We start from the raw sequence: 26,270 nt of genomic DNA on the forward strand, positions 1-26,270 counted from the left end.
GGAGACCCCTGCTCTAGAACTAGGGGAGAGTGCGTGTGTGAGTTGAGTTCACCCTACTGTGTAGTAACCCCGGTGTGTTTATGTATTGTTATCCCAAGGTCGAATGCGGGTATAAAAAGTTTGAGTGAACGATTGTGGGAGGTCAGGGGTTAGGGCGAGGGCTACTCTGTTGGGTGAAGAGTCCAAATAAAGGTATTGAAGTTAACCACGAATCGTTTCCTGAGTTGAACCAAAATCGGACGTAACATGAGGCTCCCGACAATAGGGCTCCTGTCAGTTACTCCGGAAAATAGTACTTCCGTCATAGCGGCTCCTAACAAAACAGCTCAAGTGTATTGCCCACCTCCAGTGACGATTGTGAATGCTGTTTTAAATACGGGGTTAGGGGGTAGAAAAGTGGATTACTAATGGGCCAAATGGGTTAGGGGGTAGGAAAGTTGATTGCTAATGGGGCAACTGTCGGACCAGGGTCAAGGTCAAGGGACTGTTAAGTTTTATTATATCATGAATCAAAGACACTTGCCGATAACAAGAGTAGTAGCTTCAACTCTTGATAGATGTACACAAAACAACAGCCCACTTGGTGCAGTGGATGAGAGAATTGGAGAGTCGATATCCTATTGTATCGATCTCTCTCTGTGTCCACCTCCACCCCACACAACCCTCCCTACCATCCTTACAATCAGTCTGACCATTGCTGAACGAGAATAAAAGAAAGGCTAGATGTTTCCTACGTTATCACATGCAGTGTCACGAATGTTTGTTTCAGCTGTCTGACGTCACATTACGTCATCTAGAAGGTCATCCATGAATGATATCATATAACACAGATTGTGGTGGTAGTTCAGACCTGTGTTACAAGAACAAGTTTTAAAAGCGGGGGGGGGGGGTGTTAAAATCGTCACGTAATAGACGTGTTAGCTTATTTTTAGAATTATTTAGGTATTTAAAAGGTGGGGGTAGAAACCCTTATAATGAAATTTTTGGCGGGGGGGAAGGGCGGGGGGGGGGGGGGTGTCAGTGGAAGATCCACACAATTAACATGGCGTCTCTTGAAAATGTTGTATAGCTTTAGAACATTTCAATAAACACAATTTTTTTTTTTTTTAAATAGAAGCCCTATAACTAATACGTGTATGAAATCTGCTATAAAAATTACGTTTAATATATCATGTTTTTAACCATTGGGAAAAAAACTCGCCAAACAAATATTTTCAAAGCTCCGCCCCTGCCCATCAATATGTCGTGTGCTGAATAACTTTTACAAAACATCCCCAACTTAAAAATTTCGGTTAATATCGGAACGATTTCCCTGCTTAGCAAGGGAGAGAAGCGCTGCGATATTCAAGATAACGTTTTTACCTCCCCTGCCCACCGTGTTTTGATTTGCTGCATTAGGAAACAACGCGGCCGTGTGAAGACTAGACCAGACAGATTGTAAACAAGCCACGAAGGCCGACCAATCAGAAAGGCTTTCTGTTTGTTTTCCGCACGATTTAATTGTTTACAAATTATTACCTCCCCTAAGATGATCCCGGTGACAAAAGATTTAAATCAAATTTTGATGTCATGAAAAAAAGTTTTCTAACAGCAGTGCGAATTAAATCCAAAACACCATGTGACTTAGCTAATGGGGGATATTTTTAGTAGAACTCCCGCCATAGCAATATGATCTCATTATTGTGTTGCTTTTGTTTAAGATTAGTCCGGTTGGGCTTACGATCCTGGCTATGTTAGGGGCATGGCTAAGTTTGACGCCAGGAAATAGGGTTAAGGTCATGGGTTGGGGTTAAGGTTAGCTAACGAGTCCACATGGCGTAATAATAAACGATCTTTGGTACATACGGCATTGGTGGCGATAAAGCGTCTCCGACCTTTAAACTCGATGCTAAGAATAGACACATTGTAGTCAGTGTTTCTTCCATCCTTTTTCCGGGGGAGGGGCGACTAAAATTTCTGGGATGGGGGTGGCGGACCCTGTTAAAAGTATATATTTTCTATATATATTCAATTTCTTATGGGTAGGGGGGCTGTAGACTTTTACGGGGGGGGGGGCGAAGACGCCCCCTCCCTAAATAACGTGGAAGAAACACTGATTATAGTTAGGTTAGGGGACGAAGTATCAAGATTTGGGGTGGAAGTATCGATTTCAATACTAGCTAAACGAATCTGAGGGTACGGGCTAATCAACAAGTACCTTGAAATATGAGACCATTATGGCTAAATAAAGCATGAATCTGGTCTATGTTGTCGGCTAATGTGTACAGAACTGGTTCTGTCTACACTACAAAATAGCTTTATTTGACAGAGCTGATAGGATGGGGGGGGGGGGGTACATTTCTCTGGAAATGATCAGGATATTGTAAAACTCGTATTCAGCATTTTAGCTCTACATTTAGAGGGTACGACTTATCTCTCTAAGACTGAGATTTTAAATATGCAAATCCCATTTATGTAATCAGACTTGTCATCACCACTGATATCTTAGTATCTGGTCGACCGAGTTTCTTTCAGGTATCTTTTTCGGGGGATGGCAGTGTACGTCTAACCCCCCCCCCCCCCCCCTCCTCCAAAAGAAATATAATTTATACAAAAATACAGAAAATATATAGTTTTACAAGTGTCCGCCTCCGATCCTCCCTCCCCCACATGGAAATTTAGTCTAAAAGAAACTCTGCTGGTGGAGACTTTTAAAATGTGGAGCTTCTGATTGGTACAAATCATCACTAATACATGGTGAGTGTGTAAGGATGAGGGGGGGGGGGTCTAAGTCTGGCTAATAGTATTGGCATGAGATCGATATCTGAACTGTGGATGACAGCGACATGGCGGGGTGGTTGGGGGCGGTGGAGCGCATGATTAGTAACACGATGGCCCCCGTGTTCAGGGGGTGGGTCAAAGGTCAGTACGGGTTAGTGGGGGAAACGCGGTTTCGCCTACTGTAAGAGAAACCTTGAGTGTTTTGATTGGATGACCCGCTGACTGGGGTTTGATCCTCTCTCCATATAGTTATGTACTATAGTGTTACTAATTGGAAAACACTATATGTATATATATATATATATATATATATATATATATATATATATATATATATATATATATATATATAATCCAACATTGTTCGAGTAATGTTTTAAAATATCACTTTGTTGCTTGTATGTGCTTGATTCCATAGGATAACTCCAGCTCTATTAGGTACCTGGCTCATGTTGGAGAAAACTAGGCATCTGTGTATACTACTGACCCTACAGTGCCCAATCAACATCTACTTCATGTCAGAGGCGTAGCGACCCTTCCCGGCGCCCCGGGACAAACTTTCGATTCCCCCCCCCCCCCCTCTGGAGACAAACTTTCAATTTGGCGCCCCCCCCCCCCCCCCTCACCAATATAGTTTTTATATTTATAATGCAAAACTGCAGCTGAAATAAGCTTTTAATTTATTTTTTTAAAACCCATTTTGGCGCCCCCTAGGGTCGGCGCCCGGGGACATATGTACCCACGCCCCCCCCCCCCTCGCTACGCCTCTGCTTCATGTGTCTCTATAGACGTCACGTCTAAAAGAACACCTTACACGAAGTATTTCTATCACTAGCCACAAATCAACGAAAACGGATCGTGAATCACCAGGAAAGGACCCTAACCTGTCAAACAACTTGAAAAAACAGTTTAAAAGGGCAGGTAATCTGCACCACACAGGGACATAACTCTGTTTACCATTGCGATAATAATAGAGAGAAAAGCCTGCAGTCTGCAAATCGCGGCACGCCATAAAGTTGTGGGAAATGTTGCGACACATTTCGTGGGTTTCTGCAGGAGAGTTTGTGGCAACCACAGCTTTTCTGGCAACTTAGGGCTAACATGCCAGTTTGGTTGTATCCGGTTGTGTGGGAATGGGCGCTTTATTCAGGGAACCAGGTCAGATTGGTGGTGGGTGGGGGTGGAGAACCGATATGTTAGACGACAGTAGTGGCCCATTAAATTATACGTTTGAATATTATGTAATACGTTAATATTGTTATATTTATTGTAAAATATATTGTAAAATATCTTTCAGTGAAGGTATGTGGACAGCGGCGGCGGATGGGTGGAGTTTGGAGAGCTGAAAATGTTAAACCATTACTTTAGTAATGGCCCATTAAAAGAACCATTAGTAGACGTGTATATTCATTAATATTGCTATATTGACAGTAAAATATCTTTCAGGTTAGATTTTCGTGCAGTGAATTAATATAAAGTTTACTACATCTTCATTATGTTAATTAAACAGCTACACAAATATACCAATGATAGAGCTTAGAGCTTAATAGTTAGTGTAACAAACTTCCAAATTTCAAGTGCCCCCCCCCTTACCTCGGTGAAAAAAGTCTAAAAGAAACACTGCTGGTCAAGGCTTTAAACTGTAAAGCTTCTGATATACCTTGGTGTATTTAGACCTACGTCTAGAAAATTAAAATGTAGTGTCGTACATTTGTTGAGTAGTGTGGTAAGAGTACAATCCACTACCAGGTGTATGGTCTACACAAGTCCTTACTAGTTGTAGTCTAGACAAGCCCCTGCCAGTTATAGTTTAGACAAGCTCCTACCAGTTGTACAGTCTAGACACGCCCATACCAGTTGTATAGTATAGACAAGCCCCTACCAGTTGTAGTCTAGACAAGCCCCTACCAGTTGTAGTCTAGACAAGCCCCTACCAGTTGTATAGTCCAGACAAGCCCCTACAAGTTGTATAGTCCAGACAAGCCCCTACCAGTTGTATAGTCCAGACAAGCCCCTACAAGTTGTATAGTCTAGACAAGCCCCTACCAGTTGTATAGTCTAGACAAGCCCCTACCAGTTGTATAGTCCAGACAAGCCCCTACAAGTTGTATAGTCTAGACAAGCCCCTACCAGTTGTAGTCTAGACAAGCCCCTACCAGTTGTATAGTCCAGACAAGCCCCTACAAGTTGTATAGTCTAGACAAGCCCCTACCAGTTGTATAGTCTAGACAAGCCCCTACCAGTTGTAGTCTAGACAAGCCCCTACCAGTTGTATAGTCCAGACAAGCCCCTACAAGTTGTATAGTCTAGACAAGCCCCTACCAGTTGTATAGTCCAGACAAGCCCCTACAAGTTGTATAGTCTAGACAAGCCCCTACCAGTTGTATAGTCCAGACAAGCCCCTACAAGTTGTATAGTCTAGACAAGCCCCTACCAGTTGTATAGTCCAGACAAGCCCCTACAAGTTGTATAGTCTAGACAAGCCCCTACCAGGTGTATGGTCTAGACAAGCCCCAACCAGATGTAGTCTAGACAAGCCCCTACCAGTTGTATAGTCTAGACAAGCCCCTACCAGTTGTATAGTCTAGACAAGCCCCTACCAGTTATAGTCTACACACGCCCCTACAATTTGTAGTCTATGCAAGCCCCTACCAGTTGTATAGTCTAGACAAGCCCCTACCAGTTGTATAGTCTAGACAAGCCCCTACCAGTTGTAGTCTAGACACGCCCCTACAATTTGTAGTCTATGCAAGCCCCTACCAGTTGTATAGTCTAGACAAGCCCCTACCAGTTGTATAGTATACACAAGCCACTACCAGTTGTATAGTATACACAAGCCCCTACCAGTTGTATAGTCTAGACATGCCTCTACCAGTTATAGTTTAGACAAGCCCCTACCAGTTGTACAGTCTAGACACGCTCATACCAGTTGTATAGTCTAGACAAGCCCCTACCAGTTGTATAGTCTAGACAAGCCCCTACCAGTTGTATAGTCTAGACAAGCCCCTACCAGTTGTATAGTCTAGACAAGCCCCTATCAGTTGTATAGTGTGGCGGAGCCCTCCCCTCCCCTCCAAAGACGTCTACCCCCCCCCCCCCGGCCTAACGAAATATAAATTTATAAAGATATATAAACAAATTTCAAATGCCCATCCCCCCCCCCCCCCCCACGAGAAAAAATTCTGAAACATTGTGGGGGCCGACAGCACACTTGAGGTCCAAGTTTTCTCTCAAACTGTTCTTCACGTATTTTATTCTTCAAAATGTTTGTTCACACAGGTATGTTGTTCCAAAATTTGAAAGGTACTTTGATGCAAAAGTGTTAATAATATGAAAGTCTTCAATGGGCAAAAACATATAAAAACCCACCCGCCCTTCTTTGAACGTGTCTCTAAGGAGGTCATTAGCTTGCAATGCAATGACTTCAAGCTGCAGTTCATCTGTGCAACTGGCCACATCTGCTTCGAATAGGTTTTGAAACAGACTCACTTCTGTCTTTGAATCCTAGTCATAAAACCGCTACTGAACTGCAGCTGGAGGTCTTTGATGATCTCGCATGGAAATAACGTGTACTATGGTAAATCTCGCGATTCTGTGTTTATTTCTTTCGACGTGTCTCTGACCATATTAAATTCACCATCTTCACCACAGGATTCAGTACACTGCTAATGTACATATATTTAGCACAAAAAGCTTGCTGTTGAACAATACAGTGCAAGAACATTGGTTGTAGAATTTATTTTCTCATTCGCTTGTCCGACCAAGCTTTTCTTTATGCCACTCATGTACTTTTCTCCATCAACAGTCAGGTAAATGAGGATAGTCCAGTCCAAGTTATAATCAGCGGTGTTTTTTTTAACTCATTAAATATATACTCTCCGTTAACAGTGCCATACATGTTATGTAGGAAAGCCAGCTCTTGTGTTATGATAGTGTCTTCAACCACACCTCTAATGAACACAAACAGTTGAGAGGTGGAACAGCATCCGGCCCGCGGGCCGTAGTTTGGAGACCCATGATCTAGACAGGCCCCTGCCTACCTAGCATGAACTAAGACGGAGGTTAGACAACACTCACAAGTCATCCGTTTATCAACCCACATCCTAAATACCATGTTAGTGTTTTGATACACCGTCTCAGTCTGTGCCGTGTCACGGAGCCCCTAATTTATAAGGATTCCAGACACCGCCTCCAGACGTTTCTTCAACATGGGATACTGGCCAGGGATGGAGGGGTGGGGGTGGGGGTGATGACAATCCACATAAGGATGCAGCAACCAGATACAACGCGACGGAGTCGGTATTGATCACGTGGTTAGGCTTCATTGTTTTGGTTAGAGGAGGAGGGGGGGGGGGGGGCGGGGGTTAGTACCCTCCAGCCAAAACATAAAGTACACAGTGGCCGAAAACTACATGGCCAACCTGGTCCCACATGATAGCAGTATTAGCAGACATTCCCCTCACAATCAACCCAATGTAGTGCTGGTTTAGATAGAAACAAGTGTGTTTTATTACGTAGGACTACGGCCAGACAAATATACGCGCTTTCATGTTACTTACATTTAATAGTTTGCCGCCTACTTTTGTATACATCGTCACGATGAATGCGATCAACATCACCACCTTTACCCTGGTAAACTTCGACTGTTACCGCAACATCTTAGCTGTGAGCTGAACTCCTGTTGTGACTGACAAGTCTCATAACCACATTTTCGCGATAACACCACCTTCATTTAACACAAATGTCGTCAGGGGAAAAAAAGTCACGATACGATGTTTTAATTTACCTATGTTTTTATAAGAATCGATGTCATCAGGCTTACAACTCATGTAATGCATTTAACGATTGGTGTATACTAGCTTGTCATTAGACACGCAACCAAGTGTATGTATGTGTACTTCGTTTACGTATACATTTATATACTCTACCAGATTATTGAAAAGTACCGTATCAGTTTATATATATATATATATATATATATATATATATATATATATATATATATATATATATATATATATATATATATATATATATATATATATATAGGCCTATATATATATATGCCTATATATATATATATATATATATATATATATATATATATATATATATATATATATATATATATATGCCTATATATATATGCCTATATATATATATATATATATATATATATATATATATATATATATATATATATATATATATATGCCTATATATATATATGCCTATATATATATATATATATATATATATATATATATATATATATATATATATATATATATATATATATATATATATATGCCTATATATATATATGCCTATATATATATATATATATATATATATATATATATATATATATATATATATATATATATATATATATATATATATATATATATATATACACATATTTATGTATGTGTAGATATGCACCCGATCAGTCGACAGATATGCCGCCAATCAGTTAAGTCGGTCAGACGATGCATTGTGCAGCAGTTTTACAGCCACCAGGTGCACGTATCAATAAAAGACGAGGAGCATTAAGACAGCACTAGCAGCCAGACGTGTGGGCCAACACAGGTGAGAAAACACCTGGGCCGATGATCCCGCTTAGAATGTTAGCCTAATTACTTCTTATTGACTGATGTAAGATATACAAAGGATATCTGTCCACAATGGCTTATAACTAACCTATAATACGTTATATACGTGTCCGTTTACTGTTTACACAGTAAATCACAGAACGTTAAGTACAATAATTGGCTAAACAATACAAAGAAAAGCAGGACCTTAATGACTAGACCAGTGGCTTAACAATGGGCTGGGAATGAGGGGAGCATCAGGACCTTAATGACTAGACCAGTGGCTTAACAATGGGCTGGGAATGGGGGGGGGGGGAGCATCAGGACCTTAATGACTAGACCAGTGGCTTAACAATGGGCTGGGAATGAGGGGAGCATCAGGACCTTAATGACTAGACCAGTGGCTTAACAATGGGCTGGGAATGAGGGGGGCATCTATGAGGGGATCATCAGGACCTTAATGACTAGACCAGTGGCTTAACAATGGGCTGGGAATGAGGGGAGCATCAGGACCTTAATGACTAGACCAGTGGCTTAACAATGGGCTAGGAATGAGGGGAACATCAGGACCTTAATGACTTGACCCGTGGCTTAACAATGGGCTAGGAATGAGGGGAACATCAGGGCCTTAATGACTAGACCAGTGGCTTAACAATGGGCTGGGAATGGGAGGAGCATCAGGGCCTTAATGACTAGACCAGTGGCTTAACAATGGGCTGGGAATGGGAGGAGCATCAGGGCCTTAATGACTAGACCAGTGGCTTAACAATGGGCTGGGAATGGGAGGAGCATCAGGGCCTTAATGACTAGACCAGTGGCTTAACAATGGGCTGGGAATGAGGGGAGCATCAGGACCTTAATGACTAGACCAGTAGCTTAACAATGGGCTGGGAATGAGGGGGGCATCGATCTGCAATGTCCTAATCGAATTTACTGATAGCATGGGGAATATAGGGTAGGTCTGACAGCGGGGGAGGGGGGGGACTCATCAGGTTCAGTACACAAACACCGTGTTTTAGCGTAGCATTATCTCCCTTTAATTCTATTTGGCTGCTGGCTGGCGAGTGGGCATCTTAACTAAGTCCAGCAGCGATAGTAGTGTTTGTCTGATGGGTCTTCATTGTGTCATGTCATCGACGTAGTAAGCATTGTGTAATGTCATCGACGTGGTCAGCATTGTGTAAAGTCATCGACGTGGTCAGCATTAAGTCATGTCATCGACGTGGTCAGCATTGTGTCAGTAATATCAGTCGACGTGGTCAGCATTGTGTCAGTTATGTCATCGACGTGGTCAGCATTGTGTCAGTTATGTCATCGACGTGGTCAGCATTGTGTCAGTTATGTCATCGACGTGGTCAGCATTGTGTCAGTTATGTCATCGACGTGGTCAGCATTGTGTCAGTTATGTCATCGACGTGGTCAGCATTGTGTCAGTAATGTCAGTCGACGTGGTCAGCATTGTGTCAGTTATGTCAGTCGACGTGGTCAGCATTGTGTCAGTTATGTCAGTCGACGTGGTCAGCATTGTGTCAGTTATGTCAGTCGACGTGGTCAGCATTGTGTCGGTTATATCATCGACGTGGTCAGCATTGTGTCAGTTATGTCATCGACGTGGTCAGCATTGTGTCAGTTATGTCATCGACGTGGTCAGCATTGTGTCAGTTATGTCATCGACGTGGTCAGCATTGTGTCAGTTATGTCAGTCGACGTGGTCAGCATTGTGTCAGTTATGTCAGTCGACGTGCTATGCATGTGCTGTCCATCAAGCATGTGCTGTTTTGTGCTGTCTACATGCTGTTTCAGCACTAAACCTGTGCTGTCCACTAAACTTAGAAAGTAGGTCTACCATACTGTCAAAAAAAAGACGTAACTTAAAAAGTAATGTCCAGCAAAATTCCAAAACACCCATCAATTTTTAAAGCCAACCCACAAACCAAACTCACAAGGGAACGCCCCACAACCCCCTCCCTCGAGCTCCCACAAACACCCGAGCACCCCTTAAACACTAGAGCGCCCCTCAAACACTCAAGGCAATCAATCCCCTGACAGTAAGTGATCAATACACACATGAGATCAATATCCGAGATTACTGAGCCAAGCCAAGCACCCCGTTTGTGTTGGCTGAGATCTGTAAGGCCCAACATAAGTACGCGCATTGTGACAGAACAAAATAGCTTAAACCTGCTATCATTGAATACAAGGGTAGAGATCGGCCCTTTTGAAAAATTAAGTGTGATTTAAAATAAGGCCAACGGACACATCAACAGCCTGTTAAAGTAGAGATCCTCCAGAGAAAATGGAAATGGATTGGCCAGGAAGCCTGTATCCAGCATAACAAGACAGGTCCTCACCTGGAATCCACAAGGCAGGAGGAGGAGAGGCAGACCAAGAAAGACCTGGAGACGTGACCTGGAAGAAGATTGGATACACCTGGGGACAGTTGGAGAGACTAGCCCAGGACAGAGACGCATCGAAAGCTTTTGTCAGCGGCCTATGTCCCAGGAGGGACGACAGGCAAACCTAACTTAAATATAAAGCACTTACAATTATCTTACAATGGTACCTAAGTGATTTGCATGTGAGGGCAATACGTATCAAATGATGTCAGAATGTAAAGGTTTAGTTTTGGGTTAGGTCCGGGTCAAACGAACGAGTAAAGTAATTTGATATATCAGAAATCAGCGACACAGATAACAGTATCAACCCCCACTCTGTTATAGGAAAACCCATTGGAGCAAACAAAGGGAGGTGATTCCTGATCATTTTAATAGCAGGCAACGTTATGACATTTTATTTTAATACGATACACTTGAATTGTCTGAGAATGACTCTAAACTGCTAAGTTAGAGTTTAAGTTAGTGGTCAGCAACCGGATTCGTAGACAATCTTTACTTTTACATCGTGTAAAGTAGGCCCTACACAGTAAATGGTTAAAGTGTTGATTAGGTACTTCTTTGAATTGAACTTCTACGATTCAAGAGGTTTAGTTTTAGTAATATAGTTTTAGTATGGCTCGAAAAACATGGTATTTTTTTTTCTATTTTTTTAACTGGACTAAAGAAGGTCTGGCTTAGTTCCCACTTTAAAAGTGTGTGCGAGTGTATGTGTGTGGGTGGGGGAGGGAGAGTTAATACAGTCAGCAAGTTAAACAGTTTTAATTTAAAGTATGAAATATTAGTAAAGGATAAAACAAAACAATGAGACATAACAATGTAAGTTGTCATAGTGTATGGTAGTATGTGTGTATGTGTGCTGGAGGGGGGGAGGAGGTAACACGGTCAAAAACAGTTTTATTTCAAAGTGTGAGATATGTGTGTAAAGACTAAAACAGTCAAGTAAAGGAGCTACACGATATGGTCTCTGATAGTCGTCATAGTGTACTGTACGGCTATGTGTGTGTTCAGGGACGGCAGGGAGTAGCGTCTGTACAGGGGAGACGACTCTCGCGGTAACCAAACATCCCCTGAGATGCTCCACATAGAAACGTGACTTCCCGGCTCGACCGAGCTCCTGTATTGGATAAATCAACACGAGAGAATTGTAGCACTCGGGCAGGTATGTTGGCCCACGGGGTGTGTGTGGGGGCGTGTGTGGAGGGGGGGGGGGGAGCAGTGGTAGCAGTGGTCACTGTGGGCGATGGATGGGGGTCATATATGACCACTAGGACGATGGCTACTGGCGCGGGGAAAGAAAAATGGGAGGGGGCGGCTGGGAGCGACAACCAACTGGCCACTGGTCAACCATAGAGCTGTTTGCTCGATGGCGGTGGGACATCTGTGATGATACGATATTGTCTTAGTGGCGGGGTGGGGTGTGGGTGGTTATTATAGATCTCTTTGGCGAACTGGGTGGGGTTTATGGGGTGGGATGGCTGCTGGTTCAGTGGGGGTAAAGTGGGGGGGGGGGGGGGGATACGCCAAATTTACTCGAGAGACGATTTCGAAGGACTTAGGGTAACCAACGTAAGTTAGACGAATTAAAAATTAACGTCCAAACATGGCGTCGCACTTTTAGACCATGTGTGAAGAGCGATTCATGTTGACCAAACTCAGATACTATAGAAATAAATTTCTCTTTAAAAAAATCAAATATTGCGTTGGGAAAAGTCAATATAACAGGTCCGATATTTTATGACGATGTAGTAGGGCGGGGGGGGGGGTGGAACCCTGATTAAAAGTATGACGTCATTTATGGACGGTCCCTCAGCTGTTGGCCCACCTGACCAGGCTGTAGTAGTACGATGGACGGCGTGTTTGTTGCCACATTGGCCGTCTAATCAAGGCAAATACCAGCACGTCTGTGAACGTCGGAATGTTAAGGTCAGGGGAAGAACCGGGTCAGGATACGGGTCATCGATTACATCAGGGGCTGTCCGGAGCGAGGAGGGTGGGGAGGGGTGTGAACATCTAGAGCCCAGGTCGTCCCATGCTTCAGTGTGTGTGTGTGTGTGTGTGCAGGTGTGTTTTAAATGGGTGGGTGTGTCTAGGTGAACACGACAGTACAGTCACCTCGGCCTTATGATTTACAACAGCGATATAGTGCATGTACAGGTACAGCGACAAAATGTGTGTACAGCTATAAAATGAATGTTGTGTTATATTTAAGGGCTCATTAAAGTCCTGTAACCACTGGTTTGATAAATACACCCCCCCCCTTCACACAGACTTTTTTATACCAAGGCTATATAATAACACTCAAATAGAAATCAAATTAACAATAAAACTATTATCTATAAGTAGCCCTGAAGTGTGACGTGGATGAATGGCACTTGACACGGTCGACTGGAGACGTGTAAGCTGTTACAGCAAGACGTGTTGCACAAAACACACCACCCATTACGACATCCGCTTATGGGGTGACTCCACTTATGAGGTGACGCCCCTGACCAAACACTATGACCAATAACCATTCTCTAAAAACCGACTATTTAATGAGACTACTAGACTAACCAGGTGACGCCCCTGACCAAACACTATGATCACTAAATATTCTTTAAGAACCGCCATGTTTAATGAGACTACTAGACTAACCAGGTGACGCCCCTGACCAAACACTATGACCAATAACTATTCTCTAAGAACCACCATGTTCAATGAGACTACTAGACTAACCAGGTGACGCCCTTGACCAAACACTATGACCAATAACTATTCTCTAAGAACCGCCATGTTTAATGAGACTACTAGACTAACCAGGTGACGCCCCTGACCAAACACTATGACCAATAACTATTCTCTAAGAACCGCCATGTTTAATGAGACTACTAGACTAACCAGGTGACGCCCCTGACCAAACACTATGACCAATAACTATCCTCTAAGAACCGCCATGTTTAATGAGACTACTAGACTAACCAGGTGACGCCCCTGACCAAACACTATGACCAATAACTATTCTCTAAGAACCGCCATGTTTAATGAGACTACTAGACTAACCAGGTGACGCCCCTGACCAAACACTATGACCAATAACTATCCTCTAAGAACCGCCATGTTTAATGAGACTACTAGACTAACCAGGTGACGCCCCTGACCAAACACTATGACCAATAACTATTCTCTAAGAACCACCATGTTTAATGAGACTACTAGACTAACCAGGTGACGCCCCTGACCAAACACTATGACCAATAACTATAGAGTCCTTTCATATGACGTCACGTCCGTTCGTGATACCTACGCCCGCCGCCACAGTGGTGTACACAAGACGTAAACACAATCAGCTGTTCGCCAGCGCTGGACGTGTTCACCAGCGCTGGACGCGTTCACTGTATGTAAAGAACCGCACCCGCGGAAAAGGAAAAATACGTTAAAAAACTTGAACTCTTAGGAATTGAAGATCCTTATACTGTTATTGACAGTTTCGTATAAATAAATATGTGGACAAAATTTCTAAATAAAAATACTGTTAGTAATACTGTTTGCGTTTAGAGTTAAAGTAGCCGAATCTGATCAAATGCAGTTCTCGATACTTTGTTTTATGTAAGGACAGTAAAATAATAAACTTCATTTTAATTATAAAAGATAACTATTAATAAAACAAATATGCTCGACCTTCACAAATACTAATAGTAAAAGACAAAGTCAAAAGTAATATTATAGGCTAATAAGAATAACAAGATCTAATAGTAGGCTTATACCTGGCTCCGCTGGGTAGACATAGAATCTAGAATCTACTTCTTTACTTAAATTTAATTACTTTAGATCTACATTCGATTCAAAATACACCCATAATAAATCAAAAGTAGTCATAATAGGCCTAATAAAGCATTTAATTGTCTCTAAGATCTAAAATCTCGCTCTATTATCTAATCATTTTTTTAGCAAACGAAATTTTCTGAAATTGAAATAGATTATATGACTAGACTTAGATCTAGAATCTGCTACTTAAATTAAATTGTAAAAACTTTATACAAGCATGTAGTTGATATTATTGTAGTAGAAGGCTTTAATAAATTACTAAGGCCTACCTACTTTGTTGTCTTTTTACAGCAATATGTATCTGATACTGGACTGAGTTTAATTAAATTCAAATTCATATCTAGTAATTGGTCTACTAAGTTTTTGTAGCCTAGTAGTACAATCTAGATCATACCAGCCAACAACAAATAACCACATTATTATTATTAGGTTAATGATTAGGCTAATTTTTTTTTTAATCCACTGTTTATAAAAGAAACAAATCAAGCTAGAAACATTATAAGTGAGATGGTTTAGAATAATAACAATGGACCCAGTCTACAATTGATACAATTGCAGGTCTACATAGGGCCTACAGTCTAGTAGTTTACAGTAGGCACCTAGTGTGTAGCTAGTATACTAGTGTGTAGCTGTCCAGAGTTAAGATTCTTAATGCCTTAATGCTTTCCCCTGATAAGCCGTGTGTGCTATAAATGACATAACATGACACCGAGGTGAGAAGTGTTGAGGGGAGAGCAGTGGGACTTTCCCCTTTGTTCTCCCTGCTGGGCCCTGAGGGTCAAAATTATATAAGAAATACTATCTCTGTGGGGCTGGGTATCACGGAGGTGAGACATTTTCAGGGCAGGGCAGACTCCTCTTTGGTTTTATTGTGGGCTAGATACAGGTGGGGGCAGCCATCATGACGGTTGAACGTCAGTATTAATGTGTCTGATTACTTCCCTGCTGGATTATAAGGGTCTTAAATTGTATAACATGCTACCCAGATTGGTTATTACCCATGGATTATATTAGCCGTTGAAGTGTGGGTTTTGTAGGAGTTAAGTGGTCTCACGTTTGCTACAGTAGATAACCTCTAATATATTACTGCATTTGATCAGCTTCGTCTACTTAAACTCTAAACGCAAACGGTATTACTAACAGTATTTTTATTTAGAAATTTCGGCCACATATTTATATTATCCACGAAACTGTCAATAACTGTATAAGGATCTTCAATTCCTAAGAGTTCAAGTTTTTTAACATATTTTTCCTTTTCCGCGGGCGCGATTCTTTACATACGGCGAACACGTCCAGCGCTGGTGAACACGTCCAGCGCTGGCGAACAGCTGATTGTGTTTACGTCTGATGTACACCACTGTGGCGGCGGGCGTAGGTATCACGTGATTTAGGTCACGTGTTTGCAAGGACTCTATTCTCTAAGAACCACCATGTTTAATGAGACTACTAGACTAACCAGGTGACGCCCCTGACCAAACACTATGACCAATAACTATTCTCTAAGAACCGCCATGTTTAATGAGACTACTAGACTAACCAGGTGACGCCCCTGACCAAACACTATGACCAATAACTATTCTCTAAGAACCGCCATGTTTAATGAGACTACTAGACTAACCAGGTGACGCCCCTGACCAAACACTATGACCAATAACTATTCTCTAAGAACCGCCATGTTTAATGAGACTACTAGACTAACCAGGTGACGCCCCTGACCAAACACTATGACCAATATCTAAGAACCGCCATGTATACTACTAGACTAACCAGGTGACGCCCCTGACTGACACCGTTACCAAATATTCCCTTCAGGCGGTCATCTTAAATCCCACTAATGAAGCGACACGCGTGACTACACACCATCCACGTCCAATGGTCTTATACGGGACATACTGTTGAGGCTACACTAATGAGGCGACGCTCCTGGCTACACACCAGCTACGTACGGGACATGCTGTTGAGGCTACACCAATAAGGTGACGCTCCTGACGACACACCAACTACGTCTTGTACGGGACATGCTGTAGGGGCTACACTAATGAGGTGACGCTCCTGGCTACACACCAGGCATCAGATATTCACTTCGGGAGCCCGGCCACACAGTAAAATCACAAAATGTTCCCTTCAGGCGGTTATAATGTGACGCTTCTGGCCACACAGTACAACCACCAAATATCTCCTTCAGGCGGGCATTAGGTGACGCCCCTAACCACACAGTACAACCACCAAATATCCCCTTCAGGCGAGCATTAGGTGACGCCCCTGACCACACAAGAAAATCACCTAACGTTCCCTTCAGGCGGCCCTGTCATGATGTACTGTAAAAGGCGAGATGTTTCCCGCTGGAAACCATGTAAGATCCCCTACATCAGGGGTCTCCAAACTACGGCCCGTGGGCCGGATGCGGCCCGCGAGGTCCTTTCATCCGGCCCGCGGAGATCTTTTTGTCCACGGAAAAAAACGTTTGTTGGTGATGGCTGAGGAACTTTGTCCAGAAAAATCAAAGATATGCCTCGAAGAAACTGGCCCCCGAGCTGAAATTTGATAGTTAATGCGGCCCTCGGACTGAAAAGTTTGGAGACCCCTGCCCTACATCAACACAGCTTACACACAGCGAACTAGATCTAGTCTATAGATAGGTTGGAGGATTCCCGTTTGTGACGTCACTAAAAGAACACACTCTGAAACGTGATATAAGTTTACACAGTTTAAATGTGCACATTTCCGCTCAATGATCAACTGAGGATGTTGGCTGATATATGGTCACGTGACAGCTAACTTTAAAATAATTTTACTTAAATGGTGATTTAACCACGCCGTATTGGAATTTTTAAGGAGTTTTTATAAGACGTTGGACAGGTTCCGAATCAACGGAAACAGGTACCAACTCTACTGATCAGTTTTATTAAAACATTTTCCAATTTGACTAAGACATGTCACAGCTTTGTTAAAACAGGTCCCAACTTGACTAAGACAGGTCCCAAGTTGACTAAGACAGGTCCCAACTTGACTAAGACAGGTCCCAACTTGACTAAGACAGGTCCCAACTTCACCGACTAACTAAGTCCCAACACGTTGATAGTCCCACAACCGAGGTTCAATGACAACACGGATGTTGCGAGAATGATACTCGTTTAGACGGATGTCATAACTTAGTACATGACGTCAGGAACGGTGATGTGCGAAGGATGGGGGGGGGGGGGGCATTGTCCCATAATAAGACAACACAGGCGAGTGTGCACCACATACAACACGATCCAAGTTTGTGATAAGGGGAAAAAACAGCTCACGCTGTATTTGAGGCAAGGTTGAGGGTACATTTAATAAAGAGGAGATAGTACAAAAAGTAGACTCCACACACATGCAAAGCGAGCATTGATAATTGGATATTGTTTCAATTTTAAATATGGGAAATCTTAAGTACTCATTAACATTCAGCGAAATGCATGTACGCATACACAGCGTTACCATACAAAACAATAATGTTAGAACTGGAGGTAAGAAAAACAAAAATATTTTGAGCGATTTCGTAAAGAAACTTGTAAAAAAGACGAGAGATTATATTGAACATTTCAGCTACTAGGCGTCATTTTCCTAACACTAGTTGGCCAAAATATTTGATCGTAGCAGAACACCAATAAAACTGTAGTTCTGGTGCTGTTTACGAGATTACCCTCGTACCGTCCTTTGAGAATAGTATTATCCAAATGTTGCTGTTTACAATAACAATTTTCTTTTAAAATGGTCGTCAAAGCTACAAGCACACACACAAAAAAAAAACCCGATCACCTACGACAGTGTTAAGATGCTTACCAAAACTAAGCCCGTCTAGTCCCGCCCCGCCATGCTATTGTTTTAAGTGGCCGTCACCTACCAACCAACATGTCTTAAATATTTGAAAACATTGCGCCGCTGTGTGAAAACAAACGAAACAAATTGTTACTCTACACTACAGTCAACAAATACCTGTTCTACGTCAAAACCACACTTGTTCGTCTTTAAGCACTTGTGCGTGTTTAGTACTTGTGTGTTTAAAGTACATGTGAGTGTGTTTAGTACTTGTGAGTGTGTTAAGTATTTGTGAAAGTAGGCTGTACTTGCAGAAAAACACAGATGAAACATCCACGCTATGGCTCCCAGAAAAATGCGCAATCGGAAAACTGCGCAAACAGAAAAATGCGCAAATACCAACTAATTATATCAAAGCACTTTAATTTTATCATATTTCGAGGAAATGTGTTTTATTATGCTACAATGTGCATGTAGTCATTCTTTGTTAATGTCTATAAATGCTCGATTTAAGAAAGCAAACATACTCATGCGCACTTTTCCGTTGCGCATCTTTCCGGCCACCCGAATCTATAATGTATGTTAATAGGGCTGTTCTACTACCCCTAGCCCTGATCACTAAACTAAAAGCATAGGAAAACAACAGTATTGCCCCACTGACTCAAATGTGAACCATTTATGGTGAGGTAATATTGGTCCAAATTAAGATCTAGACAACAAGCACTAGACCAAAAGGGGGAAATAGCGAAGACAAATACACTAAGACATTATAGAGACCACATATTTTCAACAGGAATCTGTAACAGATTATCACTAGCTGATTTGAAAAAGTGCATATACATAATTATCACGATTAAATAACTAGCTGTGGCGATAAACGTCCACATTATCTTAGAGTCACGCGTCATGTAGACTAACCGATGTACTGAGGTGAATGTCCCGGTGTGGTTGCTAGTTCACACAACCGTATAAAGCAGGTTAACACTAATCCTACCTGTACCATTGTTTACCTGTCTGAATTAAAATTTAGGAAAACAACTGTACTGTATTACCATCCCCCCCCCCCTTGTGGTTGCTAGTTCACACAACCGTTTAAAGCAGGCTAACACTAACCCTACATGTACCATCGTTTACCAGTCTGAATAAAAATGTCGGGGCGTGGGTCCCCCCCCCCCGTGTGTGTCCGATAATGACACAATAACGACATTTATTTAACAGGGGTGTCAGATTACTGCTAGATTACTGGTAGTTAACTAACTACAAAGACGCCTTGCTTATGTCAATGCTAACCTTTTAAAAAAAATATACCATATGCTCACTCTTTAACACCCAACAAAAACAGACATTAAAACACTACCTAACACGCCTATATTTTGATAAGTCTATTGCTGGTCATTACCAATACGTATCTTTTTTTTTAAAGGGTGGGGGGGGGGAAAGACACACCCAACCATCACACCCTCTCCCTTCCTTGGACGAGATAGAGGAATACAATAGTTATACTTTATCCAGTGTCCGCCGTCCCTCCCCCCCCCCCCCCCCATGGAAACAATACTCCTCGATTTCTAGTAGTGTGCTTTAGTAGATACACATTTTAAAATGACAGAAACGGCTTTGATGCGGATCAAACGTTACGTAACGACACAGGCCTAACGTCAAAGGCACTCCACAAGCGACGATACTGCTCTGATCATGCGCAGACCAATGTTTATTATTGGTAGACCGCGGCAGCACTGAATGGAGAGCTATAAATAGAGGCCGCTGTTTCCCACAGTTAAGCAGTTACATTGACATGAAATGAATCACAGGGACACGAATCGCCCTAATTACATTTCGGGGAGCCACACCGAGGTCTGTGTCCTATAGCAAATGATTGATTGGCCCGCTTCAAAGTGGGCCTGCAATAATCAGACTGGCGGGCGGCTACACCACAAGAAAACCTCAATAATATTTCCTGATCAAAACCCGTAAAATAAAACATAATTTAATGTAATATAAATATTATGGGTTACATCATTAAGAATAATATGATTATTGTATTGTTACGGTAAAGGGGAAAAGAGTGTATTTCTTATATGTTATTTTAGAATGTTAGAAAGTTTCATAGAATTGTATACATGTTATTATATGTTGTTCTACCCAGTGTTTCTTCCAGACCTTTTTCTCCAGGGGGGGGGGGGGGGGGAGGAGGAGGGTATACATTTTCTATAACTGAACTACAGTAGTGACTTCCAAAATACAAAATAATTCATGTCAGAAATCTAATTTGGCTATGAAATAATGTTAACAATAACAAGTGTAACCAGCCAAACAGTAAAATGTAGTATTTAAAACCTCAAGTTGGTTATCTTCATTATTTAAATAACAAACTTGCTAACATCAACATCAGAAATTGGATCCCATTAAATTGATATTCATGAGAACCTGTAGACAGTATTGGGTAAGGAAACATGCAAGAGAAGAATGAAAATAAAAAGGCTGGGTGATGTTTTGTTTTGATCCAAGAGTGCATACAATTTAAGATTATATTTTTATATAGTCACAGAAAATATTAAATGCTTGTAAAGAACATTGAATTGCAAAGTACTCAAGTAGTAATGTTATATTGAAAGCATCTGTCTTAAATCCATAAAACAAATGTGCCTATACTATGAAACAATTGTTTGCTAAATACCCATCTTGAATTATCAGACAGCCTATACTGTACAACAATGAAGCAAATAGCTTCATTTCAATTCTGACTACATTTTTATGCAAAACTGATCATACACAAACCATTTCTTCAATAATAATTTATTTAACACATGTTTCACACATAGGCCAATAGCTAGGTTCATTGTTAGTAGGTCTTCTATAAAAATATTCTAGTCCAGTTGGAAAGTATTTAGGTGTGTTTCAATCCAAATTGTACCAAGTTATAAATAGGCCTAATGTTAGACACCTGAATAAAATGATTTGGGTTAGTGCAATTAAAAAATTAAAGCTTTAAAACTAGAAAGAAATCTAATTCTAATAGAGTTTATGGATCTAGATCTACAATCTACTATCTAGCTTAGCATACTATGATTTAAACCTATTTATTTAGAGTAATACTATACTTAGACTAGATCTAAAAATAGAAAAAAAATATGAAGAAAAAGTCCAACAATTCAATTTCAAACACATTCAACACTTGGTCTTGTGGTGAAAAGAGGAAAAGTTAATTCAAGTTAAGTCCTTACCGTCCTACAATATTTTTCCTCTTAACTTAATTTAAGAAAGACTTGAGAGGAAAAAAAGGCCTAGATTAGTAATTTATTAATAATAACTAGAACAAGAATCTAGATCTAGATTTAGATCTAGATCAAGAAGTAATAGATCTAGATCTATTCTAGTGTCGTCTTGTACTTGTACTCTAGTGAGTCTAGTCTAGTACTAGTTAGTAGTCTAGTCTAGTTACCTAGATCTACTAGATCTAGAATCTATACCTGTATACCTCGTACTAACTAGACTAGATCTAGAAATCTAGATCTAATCTAGAGAGGAATCTAGACTCTAGATCTAGATCTAGATCTAGATCTAATCTAGAGATTTAGATTTTTAGATCTAGCCTAGATCTAGCTAGTAGCTAGGGTTCTCGATCTAAATTTCTGGATCATATTCTAGTGATAAAGGTCATGGTAAAATGTGGAGTGTTACTGTTAAATCTTAGATTTCTCTCAGTCTGTTTGCCTGAGTGAGTGTTCTTTTTCTCTGATCCCACAAGATTCAAGTCAAGAAATGAAAAAAAAAAAAAAGAGAGAAAAAAACAGGTAATCTATCGTTTTGGGTACGTAAAATCGCCCGCGGCTATTTATGTACGAAAACGTTACCTCATTGTCAAGGCTTTAATAGAAGGATATTGTCATACTTTTATGTCAAATATTATAGATAAATGAATAATAAACCTAAATCAATGGCTAAATATATCGATATAGGCCAGAAATTAACTTTAAACAGCAGTGTCTGAGAGCAAGATTTGCTATATAAACAGCAGCCATTTGTAAAATAGAGTGGCTTCCCCCTGAATCTGGCGCTAAAGCTTATAAAAAATAAAACTTAGACAAGATGGCTGCTATAGTAAATGAGAATGGTTGCATCTGTTGGAAACATCGCTAGTCTTCATTTATTACGGAAAAGTTTTAATTCAATTGTTTAAAAACAGGTACATAAATGAATCAAGGAAACATTTTTGAATTTTTAAAACATAAATCCTCCTCAAAATGTGAAATAATTATTAAAATTTAAGGAGTCACCTGTTTTTCACATTACAAATCGCGGGCGATTTTACGTACCCAAAACGATAGATTACCAAAAAACAACAACACTACACAAACACTGAAACACCGCAAGCAGGATTTAGGATTTTAAAAAATGATTACCTTGGTATATAACTCGGCAGACGACATTTTAAAATAATAATTCCAAATAATCAATTAAATTATCACAGAAAGTCGTGGAAAAACCACCCCAAAATTGACGTCAGCTGGTTAAACTCTTGGGGGTGGGGTCGAAAAATTCATCATAAGAAAATGCACCGCCATCTTGGACGAGAAGGAAACTCAGGGGTCATTTCCGTTTTGCAGAAGAAAACGATGTAAGGGGAGGCTATTATGTTTATTTATATTGAATGGATAGTAATTAAAACGATTAATTCCCTTCAACAACTTTTAAATTTAATTAAAAGAAAAAAAAAACATGATAAGACAAAAAATACAATAAAATCAAGCATTTTTGTCCCATAAAAAATACTTCTTAATCCTTTTTTTCTGTTTGGTATATAATTTACGTCTGTACATAAAACAAGTTAATTAAAAAGTCTAGTGACATTTAAGCGCAATTTCCTTATGTTATCTAAAAATAGCTCTGTCGTAGCGTAAATCAAGAGCAGGGTTAGTAAAACCATTGGTTAAAATACATGTTTTATTTACAATAGAGTTACATGACTAAAAACCATTGCGCGCCTATCCACTGAACGTGATGACGTAGCCATTGAACGTGATGGCGCAGCTATTGAACGTGATGACGCGTGTGGTGTGGTTGGAAAAAAATGCCTACTAATTCGGTCCAAATTTTAATTAATTAAAATTTTTTTTTGTGACCGAACGAAAGGATATTTTTGAAAACTTTCTTCGGCAATATTGTTCTAAATCATGGCAGGAATCGATTGGTACATGTTTCAAGTCGCTAAGTGGTCTGGTTGCCGAGATATGGGCCAAAAACTGCTTTTTTTCGAGGTTTTTTGGCTTTTCCGGGAAATCCATGAAAGAAACCCGGAATTTTTTGGCCTATGTTCATTCTCGTAACTTGCTTAACATAATTGCTTTTGGAACTAGTCATCGATATTGCTTCGTTGAGGAGGAGATACGACTTAAAGCCCGGACACATTCATCCATACATTCATTCATTCATTCATTCATCCATCCATCCATTCCCAGAAATGACGAGTTAATAAACGCAATTCTCCAGAATGGAAATTGCGCTAAAAAGTTATATCCATATCACGGTGCTTACAGCTTATATGCATTAATTATGTTTAAAGATAAATACAAATGGTAGCTGCAGTGAGGTTAATACAATAAGTAATAAAATAGATAGTGTTAGCTACCTCACAAGTTAAAGACAGTTACAAATAATAATGGTAGCTGCAGTGAGGTTGTTATGTGCTGACGAAGACTTTGGGTCGAAACGTCCATAGTATTTGCTACTGTCTTTAACTTGTGAGGTAACTACCACTATATGTTTTATTACTAATTATGCTTAATAATATCACTAGTTTCAACGCAAAAAGGCCCATGTTGAAATATTGTTTACTGGAAGACCACCAAGGTAACACTATTTTTGTTTAACTATCCAGCAATTGAAATAGGATTTCTTGTCATACCTTCCCCTCGCCAAGTGTACACAATTTACTTATACAATGCGAAAAAAGTGGGAAGGGATTATGTGTACTTTGGTAACAACTTGTTAGGGGTCGTCCATAAATGACGTCACAATCGTAGAGGGGTGTCTGTAATTTTTGTGACTGTGCGATGAGTGGGGGGGGGGGGGGGTTAAGATGGTGTGACGTCACAGCTTTTGCATTATAAAAAATCAATGTTCGAAAACTAATTTTATCTCTTAATTCGCGTCTTAGAAAACTGTTTAGATACATTGTAATAAAAATTGATTTAATTTGTTGACAGAGTTCAGTCGAACTTCTAGAAAAACATCGATGTTTTAAGAAAAATTCAACTGCAATTTTGAGGGGTGGTTGTAGGCTGAGTTTTGACATAATTTTTTTTTGGGGGGGGGGGGGGTCTGGCCTTTTGTGACGATGTGTAACAAAGGGGGAGGAGCAGTATTTCTTTCAGACTTTTTTCTCGGGGGGGGGGGGGGGGCGAAGTTTTGTGGTGGGGGGGGGGGGGGAGCGGACTAAAATTTCCGAGGTGGGGGGCGGACACTGTTAAAAGTATATATTTTCTATATAAATTCCATTTCGTTCGGAGGACCGGTAGACTTCCTTTAGGGGGGGGAAGGGGCATTGCCCCCTCCCCTCCCCTCGAAGAGATGCCTGGAAGAAACTCTGGGGAGGAGGAGGTAAAAATCGTCAAAAAAAGCGTGACATCATTTAATTTATGGATGACCATTTATTCTTCCTATCCCTACAAAATGCAAACTCATTAACAATTTTAAAACGCTGGAAATTAACAAAACGGATTTATACAGCGTCTAACGCTTTTACCATTCGTTCTTATAAATAAAGCAAGAAATTTTGTAGGCCATTTTATAAAGATTTTAAAACATGTAATTATTTTATAATTATCTAGATCTATCTAGTAGGCGATCGGTGTTACTTCCAGACTTTTTTTTTCCGGGGGGGGGGGGGGGGGGTAGCATTTGAAATTTCCGGGGGGGGGGGGGGTTGACTTTCTTCGGGGGGGGGGCGGACACTGTTAAATGTATGTATTTTCTATATAAATTCCATTTCGTTCGTGGGGGGGGGGGGGGGAGGCGGTAGAGATGCCTGGAAGAAACTCTGTCGGTGATTCTCCTTTCAACGCTTATTAAATTTTAAAAAAAGGCATAGGCCTTATTATTTCCCGGAGGGTTTTCTTTATTCTTGCAATATTTAAGATATAAGACCAAAATAGATCTAGAATCTAGAATCTAGATCTCCCAGTCAGCACACATATATTGGCCCAATATTGGCTAAACATTGGCTACCAATATTGGCTACATCTTGGTGCAACATTGGCTTAACCTTGGCCAAACATTGGTAGTGAAACTCGGCATGATGTTGGCGCAATGTTGGCACAATATTGGCTATATCCCGGCTACATATTGGCCCAACATTGGCTAGATCTTGGCCAAATATTGGCTATATCCCGGCTACATATTGGCCCAACATTGGCTATATCCCGGCTACATATTGGCTAGATCTTGGCCAAATATTGGCTATATCCCGGCTACATATTGGCCCAACATTGGCTATATCATGGTTACATCTTGGCCCAATATTGGCTACATCTTGGCCCAATATTGGCTACATCTTGGCTCAATATTGGCTATATCTTGGCCCAATATTGGCTATATCTTGGCTCATCCTGTATTATATCCTGGCTACATCTTGGCCCAATAATGGCTTTATCTCGGCTATACCTTGGCTCAGCCTGTATTATATCCTGGCTACATCTTGGCTAAGATTTTGATTTTCAGCATACAAAAAGATCAATTCTCATATCAGTCATAATATTTACAAAGTTAATTTCAAAATGTGAAAGAAATTTTAATCAAAATGTAGTAAAGCAGCAATACATTCACAAAAACTGCTCATTTATTAAAATCTGTATTATACGATCCATTCAAATGTAAGAAAACTATAACTATACTATAAAGTATTGATTGAAAACGACTATGTAAATAATAG

General features: G+C 40.6%; 1 protein-coding gene across 1 annotated transcript in view; it reads right to left on the reverse strand.

Annotated features, from left to right (window-relative positions):
- Positions 1-22,921, reverse strand: part of LOC131953717 (unconventional myosin-Va) — a 105,998-nt gene extending 83,077 nt beyond the window's left edge. Inside the window, exon 1 of the mRNA XM_059317049.1 lies at positions 22,744-22,921. Coding sequence (XP_059173032.1) covers positions 22,744-22,770 — 27 coding nt within the window. The 5' untranslated portion in view covers positions 22,771-22,921. The remainder of the gene's footprint in view (positions 1-22,743) is intronic.
- Positions 22,922-26,270: the final 3,349 nt, after the last annotated feature.

The sequence above is a fragment of the Physella acuta genome, unplaced genomic scaffold (assembly GCF_028476545.2).
Source record: "Physella acuta isolate Inbredline_101_S28 unplaced genomic scaffold, ASM2847654v3 ptg000943l, whole genome shotgun sequence".
NCBI classification, from domain to species: Eukaryota; Metazoa; Mollusca; class Gastropoda; family Physidae; genus Physella; species Physella acuta.